The sequence below is a fragment of the Pristis pectinata genome, chromosome 35, assembly GCF_009764475.1.
Source record: "Pristis pectinata isolate sPriPec2 chromosome 35, sPriPec2.1.pri, whole genome shotgun sequence".
Lineage (NCBI taxonomy): Eukaryota > Metazoa > Chordata > Chondrichthyes > Rhinopristiformes > Pristidae > Pristis > Pristis pectinata.
In genome coordinates, this window is record NC_067439.1 from 1,923,112 (window position 1) to 1,946,697 (window position 23,586).

Genomic DNA, 23,586 nt, shown 5'->3' on the forward strand with positions numbered 1-23,586 from the left:
TCTCTGCACTCTTTCCAGCTTAATGGCATCTTTCCTATAGCAGGGTGACCAAAACCAAACACAATATTCCAAATGCTGCTTCACCAATAACTTGGACAACTACAACACAACATCCCAACTCTATACTCAGTGCCCTGACTGATAAAGGCCAGCATGCCAAACGCCTTCTCCACCCTATCTATCTGCAACGCCACTTTCAGGGAACTATGTACTTGTACTTCTAGGTCCCTCTGTTCTGCAACACTACCTCGGCCCCTACCGTTCACTTATGATGAAAGTTCTACCATTCTTTATATTCCATCTGCTTTGTTCTTGCCCACTCATTCAGTTCAAATTCCCTTGAAGCCTCTTTACAGCCAACATAATCGAGGACCCCTCCCAGCCCGGTCATTCTCTCTTCTCCCCTTACCCACTGGGTAGAAGGTAAAAGCTTGAGACCACGGACCACCAGGCTCAAGGACAAGCTTCTAACCCACTGTTTGAATGGGATCTCATACACTCAAAGATGAACTCTTGATCTCCCACTCCACCTCATTGTGGCCCTTGGACCTTAATGTCCACCTGCCCTGCACTTTCTCTGTAACACTAAGTCCTGCAGTCTGTTTTTCCTTTTTACTACCTCGATGTACTTATGCATGGAATAATTTGTCTGGATGGCAAAACTAAAGTTTTTCACTGTATCTCTGTACATGTAACAATAATAAACCAAACCAAATAAATACTCCTTCCTACTCACAATCCCATTGAGTTTAACACCATCCGCAAACAGAACACTCCCTATTTGTCCCAGTTCTTGATCCATAGCCCTGAGGATTATGTCACACTGAGTGCCCATCAAGGAACGTATTAAATGTAATGAGAGCTTCCACCCTCCCTGCGGGCAAAGAGTTTCATTATCCTACCCCCCCTCGATCAAAGAAAGCTTGCTGTACACAAATTGGATATTGTATTTCCTATGTTATAACATTAACCACATTTCCATGGGTGGAAAGCGCTCTTAACATTCTGAAAGGGTTGTGAAAGGTACTATAGAAATGCGTCTTTATCTCCTACAGGTAATGTTAAAAGAAACTGCTCAAATACTGGTTGAAAGCAAGGAGAGAGAAAAGGATTTGGAGATGAAATGATGACTGCCTGCAGCTGGGCATTCAGCAGCGTGAAGACTTTCCTATAAATATTTTTGTTGAACTCCCATAGTTTCAGCTGAAAGACAAAGAGAGATAAAGAACAGCTTTCTGCACCCTCGGCCATTGCACACATTTTCCTAATAAAGTTCCTGATGTTGGAGTGACAGGAATTTGGAAAGTTCTGGTGGGTGAACTGAGTCACACACTGACTCAGAGCAGCCAACGACTAGAAGGTCCAATTGTTCCTTGCCAGAATCTGTCAAGCTTCAGCTGTGACGTTGTAGAGCCCAGGGAGCGAATCCCTCCACGCTCTGAGCCTTCAAGGTTAGTATAACCAGCAGGCAGTTACTGTACACGTTGCAAGCAGACGGTCCCTGAGGCTGGTGCTGCCCTCCACTGAGCATGGGGATAAACATCACATCCAGTTCAGCACAGCCCAAGACATAAGGCCCGTTGGACGTACGAGGGTCTGTGAGACACCAGAGTCAGAATCAGGTTTATTACCACTGACTTATATGATGTGAAATTTGTTGTTTTACGGCAGCAGTACAGTGCTGAGACAAAAAAATTACGGTAAAGTATACCAACAGTGCACGGAATGCACTGTGCAAGAAACAAGGCCAGTTTATCACTGATAAATCCCACAGCAGTCCAAATGAATACAAGATACGACTTCCGTAAAGCTATCAGAGATGCCAAGAGACAATCCAAAATCGACTCCCAGACCAGCTGTCAGTTGTGGCAGGGTTTACATGCTATAACGGGCTACAAAACAAAGTCAGGCAGCATCGCCGACAACAGCGCATCCCTTCCCGATGAGCTTAACGCATTCTGTGCTCATTTTGAACAGAAGGGGATTGGAATGTCACCACCCACCCCGTCAGCTTCCAATGCAGCTGAACCCGTGGTCACCATTGCGGGCGTATGATCAGTCTTCTGGAGAGTGAGCCCGCGGAAAGCATCCGGCCCAGATGGTGTCCCTGGCCGTGTCCTCAGATCCTGTGCAGATCAGCTGGCGGGGCTATTTGCGGAGATTTTTAACCTCTCCTTGTTTCAATCTGAGGTTCCCACCTATTTTAAGAAGACCACTATCATCCCGGTACCTAAGAAGAACAAGGTAACGTGCCTTAATGACTACCGACCAGTGGCTCTGACATCCACCATCATGAAGTGCTTCAAGAGGCTGGTCATGGCTCGCATCAACTTCAGCCTCCCAGAAAACCTTGACCCACTGCAATTCACCTACCGCCGAAACAGGTCTATGGTGGATGCCATCTCCCTGGCCCTACACTCATCTCTGGACAGTAAAGACACCTACATTAGACTATTGTTTATTGACTACAGCTCTGCCTTCAACACTATAACTCCAAGCAAATTCCTCGCCAAACTCCAGTACCTGGGACTCAACACATCGCTTTGCATCTGGATCCTTGACTTTCTGACCAACAGACCGCAATCAGTGAGGACAGGCAGCAACACCTCCAGCACGATTATTCTCAAAACTGGTGCCCCACAAGGCTACATCCTCAACCCCCTGCTCTACTCCCTATACACTCATGACTGTGTGGCCAGAATCTGCTCTAACTCCATCTACAAGTTTGCAGATGATACCACTGTAGTAGGCCGTATCTCAAACAATGATGAGTCAGAATACAGGAAGGAGATAGAGAGCTTAGTGACCTGGTGTCATGAGAACAACCTTTCCCTCAATGTCAGCAAAACAAAAGAGCTGGTCATTGACTTCAGGAAGGGGGGTGATGCACATGCTCATGTCTGCATCAACGGTGCTGAGGTCGAGAGGGTTGAGAGCTTCAAGTTCTTAGGAGTGAATATCACGAATAGATCCTGGTCCAACCACTTAGATGCCATGTCCAAGAAAGCTCACCAGCACATCTACTTCTTCAGGAGGCTAAAGAAATTTGGCATGTCCCCATCGGCCCTCACCAATTTTTATCAAGGCACCACAGAAAGCATCCTATCTGGATGTATCACAGCTTGGTACAGCAACTGCTCTGCCTGTGACCGCAATAAACTACAGAGAGCTGTGGACACAGCTCAGCACATCACAGAAACCAGCCTCTTTTCACTACTTCAGTAAAGCAGCCAGCATAATCAAAGACCCCACCCACCCCAAGCATTCCCTCTTCCCCCCCCTCCCATTGGGCAGAAGATACAAAAGCCTGAAAGCACGTACCCCCAGGCTCAAGGACAGCTTTTACCCCACTGTTTTAAGACTATGGAATGGTTCCCTAGTACGATAAGATGGACTCTTGATCTCACAATCCACCTCGTTATGACCTTGCACCTTATTGTCTGTCTGCACTGCACTTTCTCTGTAGCTGTCACACTTAATTCTGCATTCTGTTATTGTTTTACCTTGTACTGTGGTTTTACCATCACTGTGTGATGAATTGATCTGTATGAACGATATGGAAGACAAATTTTTCACTGCACCTCAGTACGTGACAATAATAAACCAATTCCAATGCAGGGTCTCAACCCAAAATGTTGACTGTCCATTTCCCCTCACAGATGCTGCCTGACCCACTGAGTTGCTCTAGCATTTTCTTTTATGCTCCCTTACTGTAACTTCTTGATATACCCCACACCCTTCAGTGTAACACCACAATATATCCACAGCCCATGCTCTAACACCCCATGACCCATACCCTCGCTGTAATATCTTGACATACCCACACCCCTCACTGAAACACCCTGTGCTCCTTGGGGTAAAACTCTGAATACCTCACACTCCTTGGTGGAACACTCTGCGATACAGTCCACATTTTAATACCAATATAAATCACACCCCAGTAGTAATACTCTCCACATTCTTCACACAAATTTTCCTCTAAGCTTTCTCATGTTTCATGGTAAAATGCAGCGTGGTGGGAATTATGTTCAGTAAGATCCCACAGGAATGGCCAGGGAATATCGAGGTGTAAATTTTGCCCTAGGATATTGCAGCAAACACATCTACTCTTGGAAAAAAATCTTGGATAAAGTCTTCCCTCTGCGTAAAGATTAAAGCAACCAAGGCTCTTAAGAGCAGTGTTGTATTGGTATTGGTTTATTATTGTCACTTGTACCGAGGTACAGTGAAAAACTTGTCATACAAACTGATCGTACAGGTCAATTCATTACACAGTGCAGTTACATTGAGTTAGTACAGAGTGCATTGAGGTAGTACAGGTAAAAACAGTAACAGTACAGAGTAAAGTGTCACAGCTACAGAGAAAGTGCAGTGAAATAAGGTGCAAAGTCACAACAAGGTAGATTGTGAGGTGAGAGTCCATCTCATTGTATAAGGGAACCGTTCAACAGTCTTATCACAGTGGGGTAGAAGCTGTCCTTAAGTCTGGTTGTATGTGCCCTCAGGCACCTGTATCTTCTACCTGATGGAAGAGGAGAGAAGAGAGAATATCCCGGGTGGGTGGGGTCTTTGATTATGCTGGCTGCTTCACCAAGACAATGAGAGGTAAAGACAAGAGTCCAAGGAGGGGAAGCTGGTGTCTGTGATGCGCTGGGCTGTGTCCACAACTCTCTGCAGCTTCTTGCGGTCCTGGGCAGAGCAGTTGCCGTACCAAGCCGTGATACATCCAGATAGGATGCTTTCAATGGTGCATCAATAAAAGTTGGTGAGAGTCAAAGGGGACAAACCAAATTTCTTTGGCCTCCTGAGGAAGTAGAGGCGCTGGTGGGCTTTCTTGGCCGTGGCATCTACGTGATTTGACCAGGACAGTCTGTTGGTGATGTTCACACCCAGGAACTGTCAAAGAAATAACTGTCAAAGGAACTGTCAAAGAATTGTCAAAGAAATATTGGCAATTCCATAGGGACAAATTAGGCAGGTGACTCAAATCTTGGTTAAAGAGGAAGATTTTAAGGATAATCTTGCAGTAGGAGAGATGGGAAAGTGAACAGGTTCCTGGGAGCTTGCTGTGCACAAACTGTCCTACAGTACAACAGTGGCTGCACATCTAAAGTACTTTACCAGCTGTAAAACACTTTGGGACTTATCGAAGTTGTGAAAGACACTACAGGAATTGAAGTCCTTTTTTTTTAACAGGAGCTATGTAGAGTAAATTCAAGCGGTTGGTGTTGTTGTTGTTGAATGTTGCCGGCTGTGTTGGTGCTGGCCAGCAGGGGGCGGGCAGTGCGCCCTACCGTAGGGGGCGCTGGTTTGGGAGTTTGCGGCGTCCCTGGTCCTCCAATGGAAAGTGCGGGTCTAAATCTAAAACCCCAATCTTTTGGTGGCAGCCTGAAGAAATAATATAAGTAATTAATTTTGTGTCGGAATCTACCGTGGAGTTGTCGCTTGTGGAGGGAGGGAGTCGGTGCAGCGGCTGGGGAACGTGGCGAATGTGCTGACGCCGCCTCGCTCTCTCTCTCTCTGACATGGCGGCGGGCGGCGAGCAGGCGCCGGAGCCCGGTCCCCCCGGTCAGCCCGGACCCCGCGGACCCCCCGGTCCCCCCGGTCAGCCCGGTCCCCCCGGTCAGCCCGGACCCCGCGGACCCCCCGGTCAGCCCGGACCCCCCGGTCAGCCCGGACCCCGCGGACCCCCCGGTCCCCCCGGTCAGCCCGGACCCCCCGGTCCCCCCGGTCAGCCCGGACCCCGCGGTCCCCCCGGTCCCCAGGCGCCGGCCTTCGTCAGCCTGGCCCCGGAGCCCGGTCCCCCCGGTCCGCGGCGCCGCCGGCGGCTCAACAGGAACAAGAAGAAGAACTGGACCAAGCACAGCGATGTGAGGGAGGTGGAGGAGTTCCTGGAGGACGTGCGGCTCCAGGAGCGGACGGTGGGGTGAGTGAGAGCGCGGGTCCCCCCACCTCAGGGCCCCCCCACCCTGCTCCCCCACCACCCACCCCAGGGTCCCACCTGGTCCCCCCCCCCATCCCCCCGACCCTGTTCCCCTCCCCCCACCCACCACAACACTCTGGGACTCTAATCTCCCTCTCCTGTTCTGTCAGAGATAAATGCCTCAGGGGCTTTCAGAGCTGGATTTTCACTGCCTGAAGAGATTAGAGTCCATGCACTCTAAACCACTCCCTCTCCTGTTCTCTCTCCCTCCTCAAATCCACAGTTACCAGTCTATACCAGTGTGACACTGGGGTGCATGCTGCCGGGGGCAGGTCTTTCACCACCTAACGTGGTACTGTACTTGAATAGATCTGTCACCATATAACGTGGACAGAGTATCGTGTGGGGGCCTGTTTCTGTGTAACACTGGGGTATGGAACTGTTGCTGTAGGTCTCTTACTGTTTAATGTGATTACAGAACTGTTGGCACAAGTATATCACACGTAACAAAATAGGAGGAGGCCACTCAGCTGCTCAACTCTGTCCTGCCATTCAATGTGATTCAATAATACTGTTCAGGTACTCCAGGTGTGGCCTCACCAGTACTCTGTCCTATTGTAATATTATTTCCCTATTTCTAAACTCCATCCCTCTTGACATAAAGGTCAGCATGCCATTTGCCTTCCTGACAACTTGCTGTACCTGTCTACTGACTTTTTGCCATTTGTTAACAATGTACTGTACTGGCAGGGACAGATTTAACACAAGCAAAGACCTTTGGTGGTCCCAGCCAGCTACAAGTTGTACCTGTGCATACGTATATGTAAGTAACTTGTGTCACTGTACAAAAGCTGGTGTGTATATTCTTGGAGGCCCACTGTGCAGGAGTCTTGTGGGTACAGGTGCAAGTCTTTTGTTGTGATTGCAGCCCTCAACAAATTGTTAGTAATTATGTGGATGTGTAACTTAATGTCAAATCTTTGTGTTGCAGTGTGTGGATTGCTTTGTACTAATCTGGTTTTGGATTGTCTGACAGAACTCTGCTTATTTTCAGAGGTCTTGTGTCTGAAAAGACCGATGAGAGCCTGTACTTCGTTGACACAGGAGATGAAAAGAAAGGTGAGAAATGTGTTCTGTCAGAGATAAATGCCTCAGGGGCTTTCAGAGCTGGATTTTCACTGCCTGAAGAGATTAGAGTCCATGCATCAGTAGTGCACTGAAACCATGCAGAAACAACAGAGGAGCTCATCCCTCCCAAACTACCCAACTGCACAGAGAACAGCACAAGAACAGGCCCTTCAGTCAACCATGATGCCAATCTAACTAAACCCATCTGCCTGCTCGTGCTCTTTATCCCTCCATTCCCTGCCTCTTCATGTGCCTGTCTAATTGCTGCCTCCACCACCTCCCCAGCAATGAGTTCCAGGCACCCACCACTCTCTGTGTAAACAAAACTTGTCTTGTACATCTCCTTTTAAACTTTTCTGTTCTCCTTAAACCGATACTCTCTAGTATTTGACATTTCCATGCTGACTATCTACCCTATATATGCCTCCCATAAGTCTATATACTTCTATCATGTCGACCATCAGCTCCAGAGAAAACAATCCAAGCTTGTCCAACCTCTCCTTGTAGCTACTACTCTGTAATCCAGGCAGCATCCTGGTGAACCTCTTCTGTACCCTCTCCAAAGCCTCCACATCTGTCCTGTAACGTGGCAACCAGAACTGCACAAAAATGTGATCTAATCAGTTTTATACAACTGCCACGTGACTTCCCAATTTGTATACTCACTGTTCTAACTGATAAAAGCAAGCATGCTGTATACCTATCCACTTTCAGGGAGCTATGGACTTGCAGAGAAATGGCTTCGGATCCCAGCCTGGCTGTCCTTCTCCTCTTGGTTCTCTCAAGGCCCTCCTGAGTCTGAACTCTCTGAGGTGGCTCAGTGTTGGCCTGATTTGTATGAAATTACTGAGTAGTTGAAGAAGGCACCCGGACAGTGCCAAGGCAATGATAGAGGGTCACTAAATCCTAGCTTTACTTCCTCAAAGTGAGAATGAATGGGAGAGAAAACTAGAAAATGCAGGAAGTAGGTTTGAGAGAGGAAACCTCTTGGGTTGGTACTCTTGGCGGATTTTTTTAAGTTCTTTTTTTATGCGTGAACATTAATGATTTATTTTTGTTGAATAGACCTGATCCACAATAAAGGAAAGTTGAAGCCCCTGTGGGTTGACCTCGTTCTACAATCAGACTCCAAAGTAGCTGTTCCCAAAGAGTGAGTTTCTGATACATTCCTCTGTTGGATTGCACTAATGCAAGAGTTCTCTTTACTGTTGAAGAAGTGATTATTTAAAAAAAAATCCATGCAGACACAAGAGATTGCAGAGGCTGGAATCTGGAACAAAACACAAGGTGCTGGAGGAACTCAGCAGGTCAGGTAGCATCTGTGGAGGGAAGTGGACAGTCAACGTTTCTGGACAGATGAAGGGTCAGGACCTGAAACGTCGACTGTCCATTTCCCTTCCACAGATGCTGCCTGACCCGCTGAGTTCCTCCAGCACCTTGTTTTTGCCGTTTTCAAAAAAAATCCATGCATTGTTTAAATTTGTCTATAATGCATTCTGTACTAGTGGCTATAGGCTTGTGTAGAACACTAGGAGTACGCTTCTGTCATTCTACAACGCTACTAGTGAATAAAGATTTCCTTGTATAATAATGCAGGTGGGATTATGCCTATTCCTTTGTAACTCTGGTGTATAGTACTGATGGGGACAGATCTGTTACTGTACAAGTGTGGTATGTCCTGATGAAGGGTCTCGGCCCGAAACATCTACTGTTTATTTCCTTCTGTGGATGCTGCCTGACCACCTGAGTTCCTCCAGCACTTTTTGTGTATTGCTCCAGATTCCAGCATCTGCGGAATTTCTTGCATCTCTGTGGTACGTTACTGTTGGATGCAGGTACAAGGAGTGGGCCATGTGGCCCATTAAACCTGCTCCACCATTCAACACGATAACTACCTCGACTTTCGTCCTGTCTGTTCCCCACACCCTCGATTCCCATATTTCAATAATCTATCAGTTTCTTGAATATATTCTGCAGTATAGTATTGTAGCTGAGCACTGGTTTCAGTAATGGTGGTGTGTTGCATTACACTGGGGTACAGGCCTGACACAGTGTAACCATTGAAGATCTTACTGCTTTAAATGTTGATGTGCATGGGTTGTATTCCCCTAATGTTAATTGTACCTTGAGACCTGATAACATTTAGAAATAGTTAAATGAGTAATTCAACTTCTCACCAGGCTTTCAACACTTGGCCATATATAGATAGAATAAGCAGCTAGTCTGAGATATGCTGCAAAGATGTTGTCTGCATCGTACTTCTACAAGAGTGTAGAACAGTTGTTGGAGTGTAGATTTATCAGAGTTTTGGAGATGCTGGTTATTGGACCAGTCGTTCACTAGTTTGTTCCCAGGTCAGGAGCTGGAATTATCATCACTACCAGTTCATTATTTTTAAAACAATCTCAATTTTTATCTTGTGAACTGCTGTTTTATTGTAATCCTCTGCCTAACTTTTTTTTTAAATAGAGGTGTAATTTTTTTTTGGTATATCCTATTCTCACCAGTATTTTAGCACATCAGATTCCCAACAGCCGGAAGCTAAGAAAGAAAGCAGAACAGGAGAAGCGTTTTGGAATTGTCCGTCGGAAGGAGCGGCTGCTGTACGCCAGGCTGAAGAAACCTGCAGTGATAACAAAGCCCAGTCCCAACAACGACCCCACCCGAGGCTTCTATGACCTTTGGTCAAACACAAGTAAGAGAGAGGTTCACCATCGTTTTGTGTGTGTTGTTCTTCATCTGGTATACACTTCACTAGGGCTTTTCTCTTCGGAGTGATGCAAGGTGAGGGGCGACTTGATAGAGGTGTATGAGATTATGAGGGGCATAGATAGAGTGGACTGCCTTCATCTTTTCCCCAGGACAATGACCAATACCAGAGGACATCCATTTAAGGTGAGTGGAGGAAAGTTCAGGGGAGATTTCAGAAGTAGGTTTTTACACAGAGCGTGGTGGGTGCCTGGAACGCGCTGCCGGGGGGGTTGGTAGGGGCTGATACAATAGGGACATGGATGCAAGAAAAATGGAAGGTTATGGGCTGTGTAGGAGGGAAGTGTTAGATTGATCGTGGAGTAGGTTTATATAGGTCGGCACAACATCATGGGCCAAAGGGCCCGTCCTGTGCTCTATGGTTCTATGTTCACACGCAACACAAATATTGGCCACTTCCAAAGTGGGGCCCTATTGAAACTGAACTGAGTCACCAGAGAGACACTGAAGCTGGTTGATATAAAAGGTCTTTATTCATCACGACAATCAGGCACTAGCTTGAAGATGATTTCAGCAGAGTCTCCCCGAACTCAAAAGTCCATCGTTTTTATACTCTTAAGAACACAGATAACAGAAGATTCAGTACAATTTCAAAAGCTACGGTTACATCATTTACTTCAATATTTTGAGTCTGACAAATGGTTCCATTGCATTACGCACCTACAGTGGGAACACACTGTGACTGACAAGACATCTCCGAATGCTGGGACAAAGTAATTCTCATGGATGGTCTAAAAGATTCTGAGGACACAGACCCCAGACACCCAAGAGGTTGAGGGCTGACTCTCTGGGTACACGAGTATCCCAATTATTGATAGAGAGCAAATAAGCCTGTGACCGCGTTTGATGTGCCAAGTGTCAAAATCAGCCTGGTCTGGCAGCTTCCTTGATCTCAGTCACAGTGGGGCAAAATAACTTAGTGTTGCCAGATTTGATGTAGGCCGATTAACAGGCCCACATTGTCTTGCATTTGGCTGATGTAGATGAGAACGTCTCATGGTCATGCCAGTTTACAAACCATATCTGTTGAGCAGCCAACCTCGTGCTCTGGGCCAGCACTCTGTAGACTGCGCTGATTGTTTACAGAACTGTCCTTTTAATTTCAATCTGATTACTGCTTGCAATTTACATGAAGAACTGAAGACTGTTCTCATTTGCATGAATGCCTCATATAATCCACATAATTCCACAGCTCAAGAATCCTAAACAGGACCTATACCATCCTACCCTGTTTCTTTCCTCACCTGCACTTGCATCACCACCAAACCAACACTCTCCCTTTACCCTGCACCCCCCCACAACTCTCACCTGTCTCCCCTGCCTCCAAAAGCTAAACCTAGCTATTATTACCGCTTGGCCACTTGCAGGTTTGTGCTAGTCAAATGACATGAAAATGCAGAAAACTGTAAACATTAGCACACCGGTGAGGAGGGCAGGGCTGGGCTAGGCTGGAGAGAGGAGCTGGGATACTGTTCTGGGTCAGTGACTTCTCATCTGAGCCACTTAGAATCATATAACCAACCTACAGGCGCTGGAAATCTGAAATAAAGACAAACATTCTGGGAGATACCTCGGCAGGTCAGGCTGCTGCTACAGGAAAAGGAACAGTTAATGTTTTGGGTGAAAGGTGAAGCATTTCATGTTTTTATATTATCGCGACCTGAAATCTCGACTCTCACTCTCTGTAGATGCTGGCTGACCTGCTGATTATTCCCAGCATTTTCTGTTTTGTTATCAGATTTACAGCATTTTTTTTTGTGTCTTTATATAATTGGAAGTTGCTTGTGAACATTTGTGACTTTGCTGCCACTCTTGCTGTCAGTCAGCTGTCTTACTTGTTTCTTTTCAGATCCTCTTGACAAAGAGCTTGAAGGCAAAGAGGAATGGTTCCTGGAACAGACCAAGAGGAAAAGGCAAAAGGTAGGTGTATGAGAATTACAAAAGCTGCTTTAACTGAAGTGACAGGAGTAAATCAGCACTTGGTGCCTCCTTCATTTCCTTTAATCAGTCAGTCATTCAGTTTCTTTTTGGAGGTCCTGTCCTTCTGCTCCATTTCCTGCCTGTAGTGTAGTTGGCAGGCACTTGGATTTGGGTAATAGAATAATGGTGGCAAGCTTGCATTACTGTGCATACCAGTATGCAGGTACAGTTCTGTTCAGACAGTTCCTGCTGGGTTGTGACGGGAGCCATTTGAGATGTTCTTTTCTCCAGGAGTTTATCACAGTGACAGCCTCTGTTTGTCTGAGAGAAAAGAGACAGGAATGTTTTAACTACTTTTGAGATTGTAGCACAGTATCGTGAGAGGTGCAGCACTGAGAGGAGACGACAAATCAATAAAAACTCCTTTCTCTCTGAGTTTCTCCTATGTCTACCACTCTTTCAGCTGCTAAACTCTTGAATTCTTTCCCAAGATTGCTCCTCATCTCTCTTTCCTCTATCTTAAGACCCCTAACATCAACCTTTTTGACTGAGCTTTAGGCCAAGTCATTTAAACTGTATCTCTTTATGTAGATTGATTTTGACTTGTTATGGGGTTACATAGCACAGAAACAGGCCCTTTGGCCCAACTCATCCATGCTGACCAAGATGTTTCCCTCAGCTAGTCCCATTTGCCTGTATTTGGCCCATAACCTTCTGAACCTTTCCTAACCAAACTTTGTGATTGTACCTGCCTCTACACCACTTCCTCTGATAGCTCATTCCCTATACCCACCACCTAAAAACTTGCCCCTCGGGTCCCCTTTAAATCTTTCCCCTCTCACCATAAACCCATGCCCTCTAGTTTTAAACTCCCAGCCCTGGGGAAAAGACTGCGACCATTCCCCTTATCCACACCCCTCGTGTGTCTGATAACGCTTCTGTGAAGCACCATGGGACGTTTTGAAGTGTCAGAGTTGCTATATAAATGAAGTAAATAAGTTAAACCAAGGGTATTGTACAACAACTGATTTAATATTAAGACCGAGACTAAATAATAGACTAGGTGATTCTAGATGAATGGTCGCAGTCTTTTCCCCAGGGCTGGGAGTCTAAAACTAGAGAGCATGGGTTTATGGTGAGAGGGGAAAGATTTAAAGGGGACCCGAGGGGCAAGTTTTTGGGTGGTGGTGAGTGAGGTAGGATGATTATCTAGTCTTAATATTAAATCAGTTGTTGTTTATGCAGTGAGCAAATGAAATATGAAACCTGTCTTGAGTCTGGCTATGAATAACAAACTGATTTTTGTTTAGTTGCAACAGAGGATATTAATATCTTTAAATGTTGTTCTTTATTTTAAACAGCGCCCAGAGAAAATGAACCAGAAACCCTCGCAAATGTCTGCGATAGAAGTGATTGCCCCAGGAGGTTCATACAATCCCACATTTGAATCTCATCAGGTATGGTGATGAAAGGCGGTATTCTGTCGTGGAGACACGACTTACAGCTGCATGGAAGTCAATATCTGCTGCCTAGAATAAACCTTCCATTGTGCCTGTCAGCTTTTTGAAACATACCTTGCACCTTTCTGCTATATGCCTTGTAGTGATTCATAAAGTCATAGAGCAATACAGTATGGATACAGGCCCTTTGGCCCTACGAGTCCATGCCAACCACGTTGTCCACCCAGCTAGTCCCAATTTCCTGCATTCGGCCCATATCCCTCCAAGCCCCACCCCTCCATGTACCTATCCAAGTGCTTCTTAAATGACACTGTTGTACCTGCATCAACCACTTCCTCTGGCAGCTTGTTCCATGTACTCACCAGCCTCTGGGGGAAAAAAGTTGCCCGCAGGTCTCTCTTAAATCTTTCCCCTCTCTCCCTAAATCTATACCCTCCAGTTTTGGACTCCCCTACCCTGGGGAACAGACTGTTACTGTCCACCTTAACTGTGCCTCTCATAATTTCAAACACTTCTATGAGGTTGCCCCTCATTCAGTTGAAGGTAGCTTATCAAAGAACAGGAAAAAGTTTTATTATCTAAGTTCCTCCTGATAAATGCTCATCACTTTAATACCTCATCAATAACCATTTATCAGAGCTAACTACACTCGCATAGAGTTCAATACCGGGTAGTATGTTTACTAATACCAATCTTGTTGCAGTTTAATTGTATTTTAAAAGATCTCTTGTCCCCATAGGCTCTGCTCCTTGCTGCACATGAAGTGGAAGTTAAGAAGCTGAGAGCTGAGGAGAAAATTAATCGTCAGGTATCTTTACCACCTTCGGCTGAACTTGCAACGAAGGTAAGAGTGGAAGTTGTTTTCTTTTGCCCTTTTCTGATTTTAGTAGTTTGTGCCCAGCCTCTGAGAGATTGTGTTTCGCGGGGATTTGACAGGTTAGTTCAGCCAGGTGCAGAAGCATTTATTCTCTTCCCCACTGAAATCTGCTCTGGGTCCTGGTGATTAGTGCTTGCTCTGGACTAAGGTGGGAATCGGATCTAATCCTAACCAGCTGTGGCCCAATATGTCTGCAGGAAACTGTGCTCCAGGAACTGTGCCAGGGTCTGTTAGAGGATTCGGAAGGTGAGGAACAAGAGGGAGCTGCACCAGCCAGTGGCGACACGGAGACAGGAGATGGGCACGTGTGGAATGCCACCTCTTCTGAGAAGAAAACCGAAAGGGATCGGAAAAGGGAAAAACTGCTCAAAATACAGGTGGGTGTGAAATAATTTCTCCACGATAGACAAAAGCAAAAATCAGACTTACCCAGTGAGGACGAGGCACTGTTGGATAAGATGTTAAACCCAGGCCCTATCTGCTCATTCAATAGGTGTTTAAACCAAAAATTGCTGGTGTTATTTTGAAGAGGAGGGGAGTTCTGAGTGCACTGGGTGCCAAGAGTTAATCCTAACCCATCGCGAGGGGTACAAGAGTCAGGAAGTCGTGTTGCCGGTGTGGTTCGGTTGCACTTGTATTACTTGCCGTTCTGGTCACCCCATTACGTGAAGGATGTGGAGGTTTTGGACAGGGTTCAGAGAGGTTCTCCAGGACGCTGCCTGGATTAGAGGCTGTAAGGAGGGTTGGACAAATTTAGATTGTTTTCTCTGAGATGTCAGAGGCTGAGGGGAGGCCTGATAGAAGTTTACAAAATTATGAGAGGCATAGATAGGATAGACAGCCAGAATCTTTTTACCAGGGTAGATATGTTGAATACAAGAGGACATAGCTTTAAGGTGAGAGGGGGAAAGTTTAAAGGAGATGTGCAGGCAAGTTTTTTTGCACCGAGTGGTGGGTGCCTGGAACGGGCTGCCAGGGGTGGTGGTGGAAGCAGATACAATAGTGACGTTCAAGAGGCCTTTAGAGAGGCACATGGACATGGAGGGATATGGATCATGTGCAGGCAGAAGGTATTAGTTCAATTTGGCATCATGCTCAGCACAGATGTCATGGGCTGAAGGGCCTGTTCCTGTGCTGTACTGTGCAACCCAACATCGCTACAACAGGCCATTATCAATCACCATTTGTGTGAACTTGCTGTGTGCCTAATTATCTGCCATGTTTCCTGCACAGTGGCTACACTTCAAAAATATAATTTCTTCCTTAGCTACAAGGTGCCTTGGGATGACCTGAGGACATGCCAAGCACTGTAGAATTGTAGTTGTATTGAACAGGAACAAAAGGAAGCCAACAATTTAACAAAAAAACAGATGTGAATCAGAAACAAATCGCCTTGATATCCTGTAACATTTACAACCTTTGTTGAGAAAAGTAGTACAAATCTCGGTTTTGAAGCTTTAAATTCAGCTTCGGTCAGTAGGGAATTCCAACATATCTCACTCTTCTTCCATGGAATAGTGCTTCCCAGCAGCATTCCTGGGCAGCGTGACAGTGATTATTTCCATCAGGTGTGGGCTCTGTCACCAAAGGCAGTAGGTGCTTTCTAACTGGCTTTTCAACTTCTTTTAATAATTCTAAATTGCCAGCGTCGTTTGAGTTGTTGTCACTGATGATTGTTCACGCAGGTGCCTGTGGGTGAGGGATGGATTGGTATGAGAAGGAGAGATGCAGCATTGAGTGCTGTGTGTTTCTTTGCAACTTGGAGTGCTTGTCCCATTAGGAGACTCCAGTCCTGCTGCTGAAGTTCCCATTCCCTACTCCCGAGCCTGTGGGAGATGGTGCCAGCTCATTGTCGATGATGTGCAATGATGCTATTTTCTGTGATCTAACAGTGTTAATGTAAGGGTAGCATTCCTACCTCATCCCTCTTTACCAACCTACCCCTGCAAAAGTTAATCGTTGGTTTGTTAAATGGTGCCTTATTTTATAAGTGGCATGGGTACAACCTGTAAATGAAGGACTTGTTGTCAGTGAAGGTCTGATAGGATTGGACATTTAGTTGCTGCCCAAGGTACAGAGCATTGTGTTTAAGTGCCTCACACTGATGTACACAGCAAACTAGAATTATTTCCTGCCTGATGATGAGAGACATCCTTGCGCACAAAGAATTCCTGTGGCTCTCCAGTCTGGGAATGTGAGGATAGCACAGGGATTCCTAGGCGTTGCCGAGTGGGCAGCCTGGGAACTGAAGGCAGTGCAAATAATACCGTGTCATTACAAGCATGGTGCCACAACTGCTCTTGTATCTTCACTTCAGTTCTAACAACTACCTTGCACAGTGTGTAAGAAAACTGGAAGGGAGCAATTATCTTCACACACAGCCTCTCTGAGGAGGAGGCTGGAACCCAGTCAGTGATTGGTTTGCATTTTACAGAGGGTATGACGCAGTTTTAAAAAAATAAGTGTGATTCCTGGGTCATTGGCTTTACCAGTATTTAGACAGGATCATTCGATCTCTGAGTGTGGCTTGTGTTGGACTCTCACTCCAACTGTTTCCTTGCTTGCCCCCTTTCCTTCTGCTTATTGGTGTGACAGTTAAGTGACTTCTGCCTGTCAGTTACATCTTCTGTTCTCAATGTGCTGTAAGGGAATCTCTTGGCCTGTAAGGGGAACATGAAATAGAAGACAGAAAAGTTATTGTACTGACATTGAACGACCATCAATGTTATGTTCAGCCTTTCAAACTTTGGGGAATGCCATGCCCCTGCTCAGCATGTTTGACTCCAACTCCGTGTAATTTCCACGTCCTTGTCAGGAGCTGAAGCTAAAGGAGCAAAAGCGGGCACAGGAGAAGCAGCAGCAGCTGTTCCGTCTCCGCTCCATCAAGGGGGAGGTGAGGCAGCTGGAGCTCGAGCTGGCAGAGCGGAAAGTCAGGCGCGCGGAGAAGCGGAAAGCAGAAGACAGCAAGCCTCGAAGGCTAGGCCGGTTGAAGTAAGTGTTCCCACATTTCCTCATACTGTCTGTCTGCATGAGTGGACACCCTTGTCGCATGGGTGTGCTGAGCAGAGTCTGTCCTATAATGCACAGGTTGACCCTGCTGTTCAGTGTCAATTCTCTTACTGTGGAGACATTAAAAATACCAGGAGTAGACCCTTTGAGTGAATCCACCATTCAGTGTGATCATGGCTGCTCCTCCATTTGAAGTCCATGGTGACCCAATATCCAGTGCTCTTGGCTTTAAACACACTCAGTGATGGAACTTCTGCTCTGATTTTACTGATTGGTAAGTCACTTGAAACGTATAAAACTTCACCTCATTTTTGCAGCTGTTTTGGAAAAAGCAGTGAGCAACGTCTGAGTTGGCAGTCCGTTCTCTGTCATTGCATGTGCTGAGGGAAGGGTTTGCAGTCAAGTGCTGGGGACCCTGGAACCGACAACAGGGCTTTCACATCATGCAGAGAATGAATAAACAAGGTTCCTGGCAACTAATGTGGGAAATGTTTGTCAGACAATAACAGGAACTAATCCTGTTTGACGAAGCAGGGAGCACATGTTCAGAGGAAGCAAAGGGAGGTTTGAGTCCACCTTCACTTCTCACTGTCTGGTATAACAGCAGCTCTGACTGGGAGTTTGTAAAGTGCAGTGTAAAACAGCATCACTGCTGTTGACCACTGGGAAGAGGCAACTGGGTACAGAGGTTAGTTCTGCAACGTTTGAACAGCAATGAAGGAGTATTAACCCAGGAGTTTTATTTTAAGGGACAAATCTGAGTATTGGCTTACACTAAATATTGACCATTTCTTTGTCCTTTCAGTGTGGGATCTACTGATTGGAATAAATTCATCTATTTTTTATTCAGGTTTCCAGCATCTGTAGTTTTTTGCTGACTGGATATACTGCTTTTCCTTCTAGGTACGAGGACCCTGACCTCGAAGTGAAACTCAGTGATGAACTTGCTGGTTCACTCCGGGCTTTGAAGGTTGGTATTGCTACAATGTGCTGAACAAAATTTGGTGCTTGTGTTTGGCCCTGTCACACATTCCCCTTTCTACTCTCCTCCCTCCTTTTTGTTTGTGTTCTCCCTTCGTGTCCTGCTTCCTCCTCTACTTCCCTCCCACCCCTCCATTTCCTCCCTTCCATGTACCTTCTATCCACCTTCCTCTTTCCTGCCTCCTTTAGCTTTTCCCTCCCACTGGACGATCTCCCCTTTCTGTTGTCCCCCTCCCCGCTGCACTGGGGGATGGGTAATGATGGGTCTGGTCCTGAAGATGGTGTTGCTCACTCCTCCAAGGCTTTAACAGTAAGAAGTTACAGAAAGGGTAGAGACCAGTGAACTGGCTTCAAAGTCTCCTGCATGTTACACTGTCACTCTGGTACCTCTGAGTGTTCCTCATCCTCTCCCATCCCCACCGTCTGAAGACTGCACTGTATTTTGAGGGACCGATTGTCCTTGACTTGCCCAGTGATGAGAACCATCCTTGCGCACAAAGTATTCCTGTCTGTGGATGGGAATGTGAAGAGGGTTCAGGGTTTCCCAGGCACTGCCAAGTGGGCTTTGCACTGGGAACTGAGGGCAGAGGTTATACCCATAAACTTGCAACTGAATTGAAATTTCTCAACGTGCCTGTGTTATTAGTGCTTGCTCTGGGTGGAATACACTGCTGTATTATTAACAGTGTTTACTCTGAATGAACGCAGTGCCTGAGCCGTTTTTGATCTATCATGTGATTTTTTTTTTGTTTCCAACAGCCAGAGGGCAGCATCCTTGCTGATCGCTTTAAGAGCTTACAGAAGAGAAATCTGATCGAACCCAGAGAAAGAGCGAAGTAAGTGGATGTAAACTGTGTGGATTCAAGGCAGTTTTGTGTAAAAGTGCTGTGTGCTGTTACATGCGGCAGGAACTCCCAGCATAGCTCCCCCTCAGACGGGGCTTTTACAGCTGTATTCAGTATCATGGGGTTGGAAGCAGTAATACCAACAGGTCCAGGCCACCACTCCCCTCCACCCAACCCACATTGTTATCCAGTATTGGAAGCTCTGGGCAGTGATACTCTGCACTGTTAATGCTCATTGCCTGAACTTTTACAAAGAAATATCTGAGTTTCTCCAATGCCCTTGGGGTGTCCCAAGCCACTATGTAAATGAAGAAGCACTTCTGATACGCTGTCAGTGTTATAATGCAAGAGACATAGCAAATACCACAAACAGCGCTGCGTCAGAACAAATAATGCAGTGATATTAGTGGATAGACAAATACAGAGTAGGGCACTGAGAAGAACCCTCTAGTTCTCTGTGAGTGATGTCATTGCATCTTTCCTATCCACCTGAGAGGAGGTTGATTAGTAAATGATTTTGCCTGGTTTAGTTGAGTTGTCTTGGCAATTCACCCGTTCATTATTTTTCTTTCTTAGGTTCAAGAGGAAGTTCAAGCTAAAATACGTTGAGAAGAGGGCGTTCCGAGAAGTTACGTAAGTGTCCAGTCTGTCCATGGCTGAGGCCGGTTTCAGAATGAGGCGGTTAACCTGGAGCAACTTAATGACTCAGTAGTTCCTCATCTCAGAGTGTGAAGTTCAGTCGATTGTTGGGGGTATTTAAGAAGGAACTATTTTTGGAGAATGGGAGATTCATGGGTGCGATGTTTGTGGGATGTACCATTGGTTGCAGCCCAGTAATGTGCTGTAACCGATGGTATGGGTCGTGTGCCTGTGCACCAGATCTCTGCTTTATTTACACACAGTTTCTGTCTCTAGCCACACTCACCTCCCCCTCCCCATCCCCAACTCTACTGGTCTTTCTTAATGAACATGTTACCCACCAGTTTCACATCCTGACACAGCTTTCAAAGAGCTGCACTGACGCCTCCCACAGTTGCGCTGCTCCTGTTTTGTGTGTATGTTGGAGTAGGCCACTCGGCCTCTCGAGCCTGCTCCACACCTGTAACACAGCATCACATTCTTCCCTGAGCCAGGTAACCTTTTACTCTGCTTATCAAGAATCTATCTGCTGCTCCCTTAAATATTCAAAGACTCTTCTTCCACTGCCCTGTGAGGAAGAGAGTTGCAAAGCCGTGCCCTCTGAGAGAGACCATCTGTGCCTTAAGTGGGCAACCCCTTAATCTCAAACACTCTAGGTCTCTCCACGTTCACCCAGTTGAGGTTCCTCAGGCCTCTTGTATAACTTTTGAATTTTCCAATAAATTTGCAGAGAGGACAACACAATATCTGCTTAAACTAATTTATAAAAAAAAATGAGCTACTGCTCAATCCTTGATCTGAAGTAGTGAGTTTGGAGTTAATCCTTTAAAACATGAACACTGGAAGTTTGGAACAGGAGCTCAGGCCAGTGTCACAGACCCTGAATATTGTTTTTATTTTGCCTTTATCTGATGGTAAATTTGGTCTTCAGGTTTCTGCCCAGCTGCCTTTGCTTACCTTTGGATGAGAATGTTGGTCTGGCTCACTCTCGCTCTTGCTGTTCTAAGTTTAATACCTGGATCAACGTGGCAAGCCAAGTCCATTCCCTTGGGGCGGTTCTGACATCTGGAATCATTTTGAATTCAATCTGGAAATGGCATTCTCTCTCCAATCAGCAAATCCTCGTGCCTTCTGCATTCACAGCCTTCCCCCCCCCCCCCCCCACATCCACTGCCCCCCCACTCCCTACCACCCCCCCCGCCCCCCCCCCCCCCCCAAATCCCAGATTGTTTGACCAGCAAAAATGGTTTCCCTTTGTCCATCCCTTCAAATCACAGAATGATGCATTCCAGAAAAAGGCAGTTGGGTACCCTGAGTCTGTACCAACTCTGTACAGGAGCAGTCCAGCTGGTTCCCTCCCCTGCCTTCTCCCTATAACGCTGGAAATTCTTTCAGATATTTATCCAACTCAATTTAGAAAAATATAATTGAGTCGGCCAACACTACTCGTCCTGACCATGAATTCCAGACCTGAACTACATACGTTGTAGAAATGTTTTCCCTTGCCTCTTAATGTTTTAAATTCCAGAAGGTACACTCCCAGTGTGTGTAACTTTCCCTTGTAGTTTAACCCTTGCACTGGAGTATTATTTTACCCTTGTACCTTTCAAGCTGCGGTGCTCAGACAGCTCTCAGTACTCCAGGCATGGTGTAACCAGCATCTTATTTCACTGGAACTGAACCCCTGTCCACTTACACTGCCACTTTTCCCCCTCTGACCTTGCCCCTCCACTTTCTGTTTCCTGCCTTTTTATTTACTGCCATTTTACTGTACTTTTGAATTTCCACTTTCCCCCAGACCTCCGATCTCAATTGAAATTCCTGCTTTAGCCCTTTGCCAGTACGATTATGGAGTTTGGGCACATGACTATGCAAGGAATGGAGGTATATGGGTCATGGACAGGCAGAAGAGAATTAGTTCACTGTGGCAGTGTGTTCAGTGCAGATGTTGTGGGCTGAAGGGCCTGTTGCTGTGCTGTTCTCTGTCCTTTGCACCACTTCTGTTTCTCAAGATTTTCTGCCTCTTTCTACCAAGCCTCTAAAACCAAGCTACCCTGACCAACTGACTGATCAGATACCTCCTCCATCTCTCATCACTCCTGGTGATGAATAAAGGGGAATTTGATGCATCACAGTCTGGATGTGTATATGCCATGAGGCAGCTGAGGATTACTGGAGAATATGAATCCTCTAGGATTATTGAAGTAATTTGAAAATGGAACTGAACCAGATTTGTGTTATCTATATTTAAATAAATTTGTGCGCTGTGTAATATAGAAGAAGGCTGCAAAGCTTTACATCTAAGCTTCAGGCTCAGGAGATCCCATTTATTTATCCAGTGTTGCTTTGGAGGATAACTGGGACTGAATACATGTCTGAGCATCAGTGTTAGCCTCTGCTAATTGCCACCGTCATTTCAATGTGCTCTGCAGATAAGGATCTGTCTGAAGAGTGAAAGCACTTGTCATTGTCACATAGCCTTTTAGTGCATTGAGCTCTGTCAATCCACGTGATGGTGTGTTGAACATGATGCTCTTCAATCAGTCCTTGTTAATCCCATTGCGGCTGTCAGTATGCACGCTAGGGATATGGTGACGCTTGTCACCACAACTGCGTAGGAGTAATACACTTGCACTGTAATCACCATTAGCTCCCTTCAGAAGCCTCGTTCACACTCACCAGTGTTAGTATTTTTTGCTTCACCATTATGATCTATTTTTAATTTTTTTTATTTTTTAGATTGTAGCTTCTGGAAAGGAAGAGAATCCTGTGGCTGGAATTGATAGTAAATATATTTTTCTTGTCTGCCAATAAAATGTCAGAGACTTTTTTTACTAAGCACTGAATTTTGATGGCTGGCTGTTTCTACTGCACTGTTTCGTTCAGAGTGTTGTGTTTCTGGTGGAGGGTAAAAGCCGAATTCTCATTGGCTGAAGTTCTTCCACTGTGAGGGTCTTACAACTGCTCTCCAGGTTTGGTGTGGGAGTGCTGACTCTTGCTGAGGTGCAGCCTTTTCACTGATACACCTCCCTCACTGACGCTCTTGCTGGATTAACACGCGTGAGTTTGGACGTGGAGAGGCAGAGGCCATTCATCGGCCATCAGTCGGATGTCCTCACCCGCCCATCTCCTGCACAGCTGTTGTAAAGTCCCAGCTGGCTTCCATCTCCCTTCAACCCCCAAAGAACAGAAGCCAACTGTAGTTCCCTGACTGAAGGGAAGGTGGCTGAATTTCTGTAGCTACATCTGTAACCTCTGGATGACCTTTTAGCTCTTTATAGCCAATGAGGTAATTCAGAAGTGATCTCAGAAACGTGAAGACCAAGTTGCACACAGCAGGTTCCCACAACCAGCACTGTGCTAATGGGTAAATAACTTGGGAGGAGGAATTTGTCCTCAGACACGGGAGAATTGTTGTCTTGGGATCTATCACAGCAGTCTGAGGGCTTTGGTTTAATATCACTTCTGGGTGGACAACCTCTACGTGGTTCCAAGATGAGCTTTGGACCCTATATCATCTTTACTGCTTGAGGCCAAATGCTCAGACCCCTGTAGCACTGCCCAATTCAGTCCTCCCTCCAGATCTACAGCTCCTGAAACCTGCAGTCTTAGAATTCTTAAGACTTGTTTACCAATTCCTTCATGGTTTTATTCCCACCCTTTCTCTGTAATCTCCTCCAGCCCCATGACCCTTTGTGATATCTGCACCACTCCAGTTCTGTCCTAGTAATTCTCGCGGAATTTAGTTGCTCCACCTTGCCTTTGGCTACTTGGATCTTAAGCTCTGGAATTCCCTTCCCAAACTTTTTTGTCTGTCTCTCCCCTTTTTTAAAAAAAAATCTTAAAATCTACCTCTGACCAAGCTTTAAACCTTTGCTTGGAGTCGCATTTTGTTTGGTGACTATTGGTGTGAAATGTTTTGCTACTATAGGCACGGTGTAAGTTGGTGCTGAATCTGTGGTTGGAGGTTGCCTTCACCACCAGGTGGGGCTGCTGCACTGCTGGCAGTCACTCCATTAAAACCCAACATCTTGA

At 46.0% G+C, this 23,586-nt stretch overlaps 1 protein-coding gene across 1 annotated transcript; it reads left to right on the forward strand.

Annotated features, from left to right (window-relative positions):
* Positions 1 to 5,510: 5,510 nt before the first annotated feature.
* Positions 5,511 to 22,397, forward strand: nop53 (NOP53 ribosome biogenesis factor). The gene is made up of 13 exons (XM_052044085.1): positions 5,511 to 5,926; positions 6,978 to 7,042; positions 8,117 to 8,201; positions 9,559 to 9,746; positions 11,670 to 11,740; positions 13,102 to 13,197; positions 13,940 to 14,044; positions 14,275 to 14,454; positions 16,893 to 17,068; positions 17,990 to 18,056; positions 18,827 to 18,903; positions 19,489 to 19,545; positions 22,291 to 22,397. The coding sequence occupies exons 1-13, from the start codon at positions 5,526 to 5,528 to the stop codon at positions 22,295 to 22,297; spliced, it is 1,575 nt and encodes a 524-aa protein (XP_051900045.1). The 5' UTR covers positions 5,511 to 5,525; the 3' UTR covers positions 22,298 to 22,397.
* Positions 22,398 to 23,586: the final 1,189 nt, after the last annotated feature.

Bases quoted from the DNA above. Each gene is read 5' to 3' on its own strand.
- nop53 (XM_052044085.1), top strand. From the start codon at position 5,526: ATGGCGGCGGGCGGCGAGCAGGCGCCGGAGCCCGGTCCCCCCGGTCAG. The intron at 7,043-8,116 runs GTGAGAAATGTG...TTTGTTGAATAG, and splicing joins CACAGGAGATGAAAAGAAAG to ACCTGATCCACAATAAAGGA. The intron at 14,045-14,274 runs GTAAGAGTGGAA...ATATGTCTGCAG, and splicing joins CGGCTGAACTTGCAACGAAG to GAAACTGTGCTCCAGGAACT.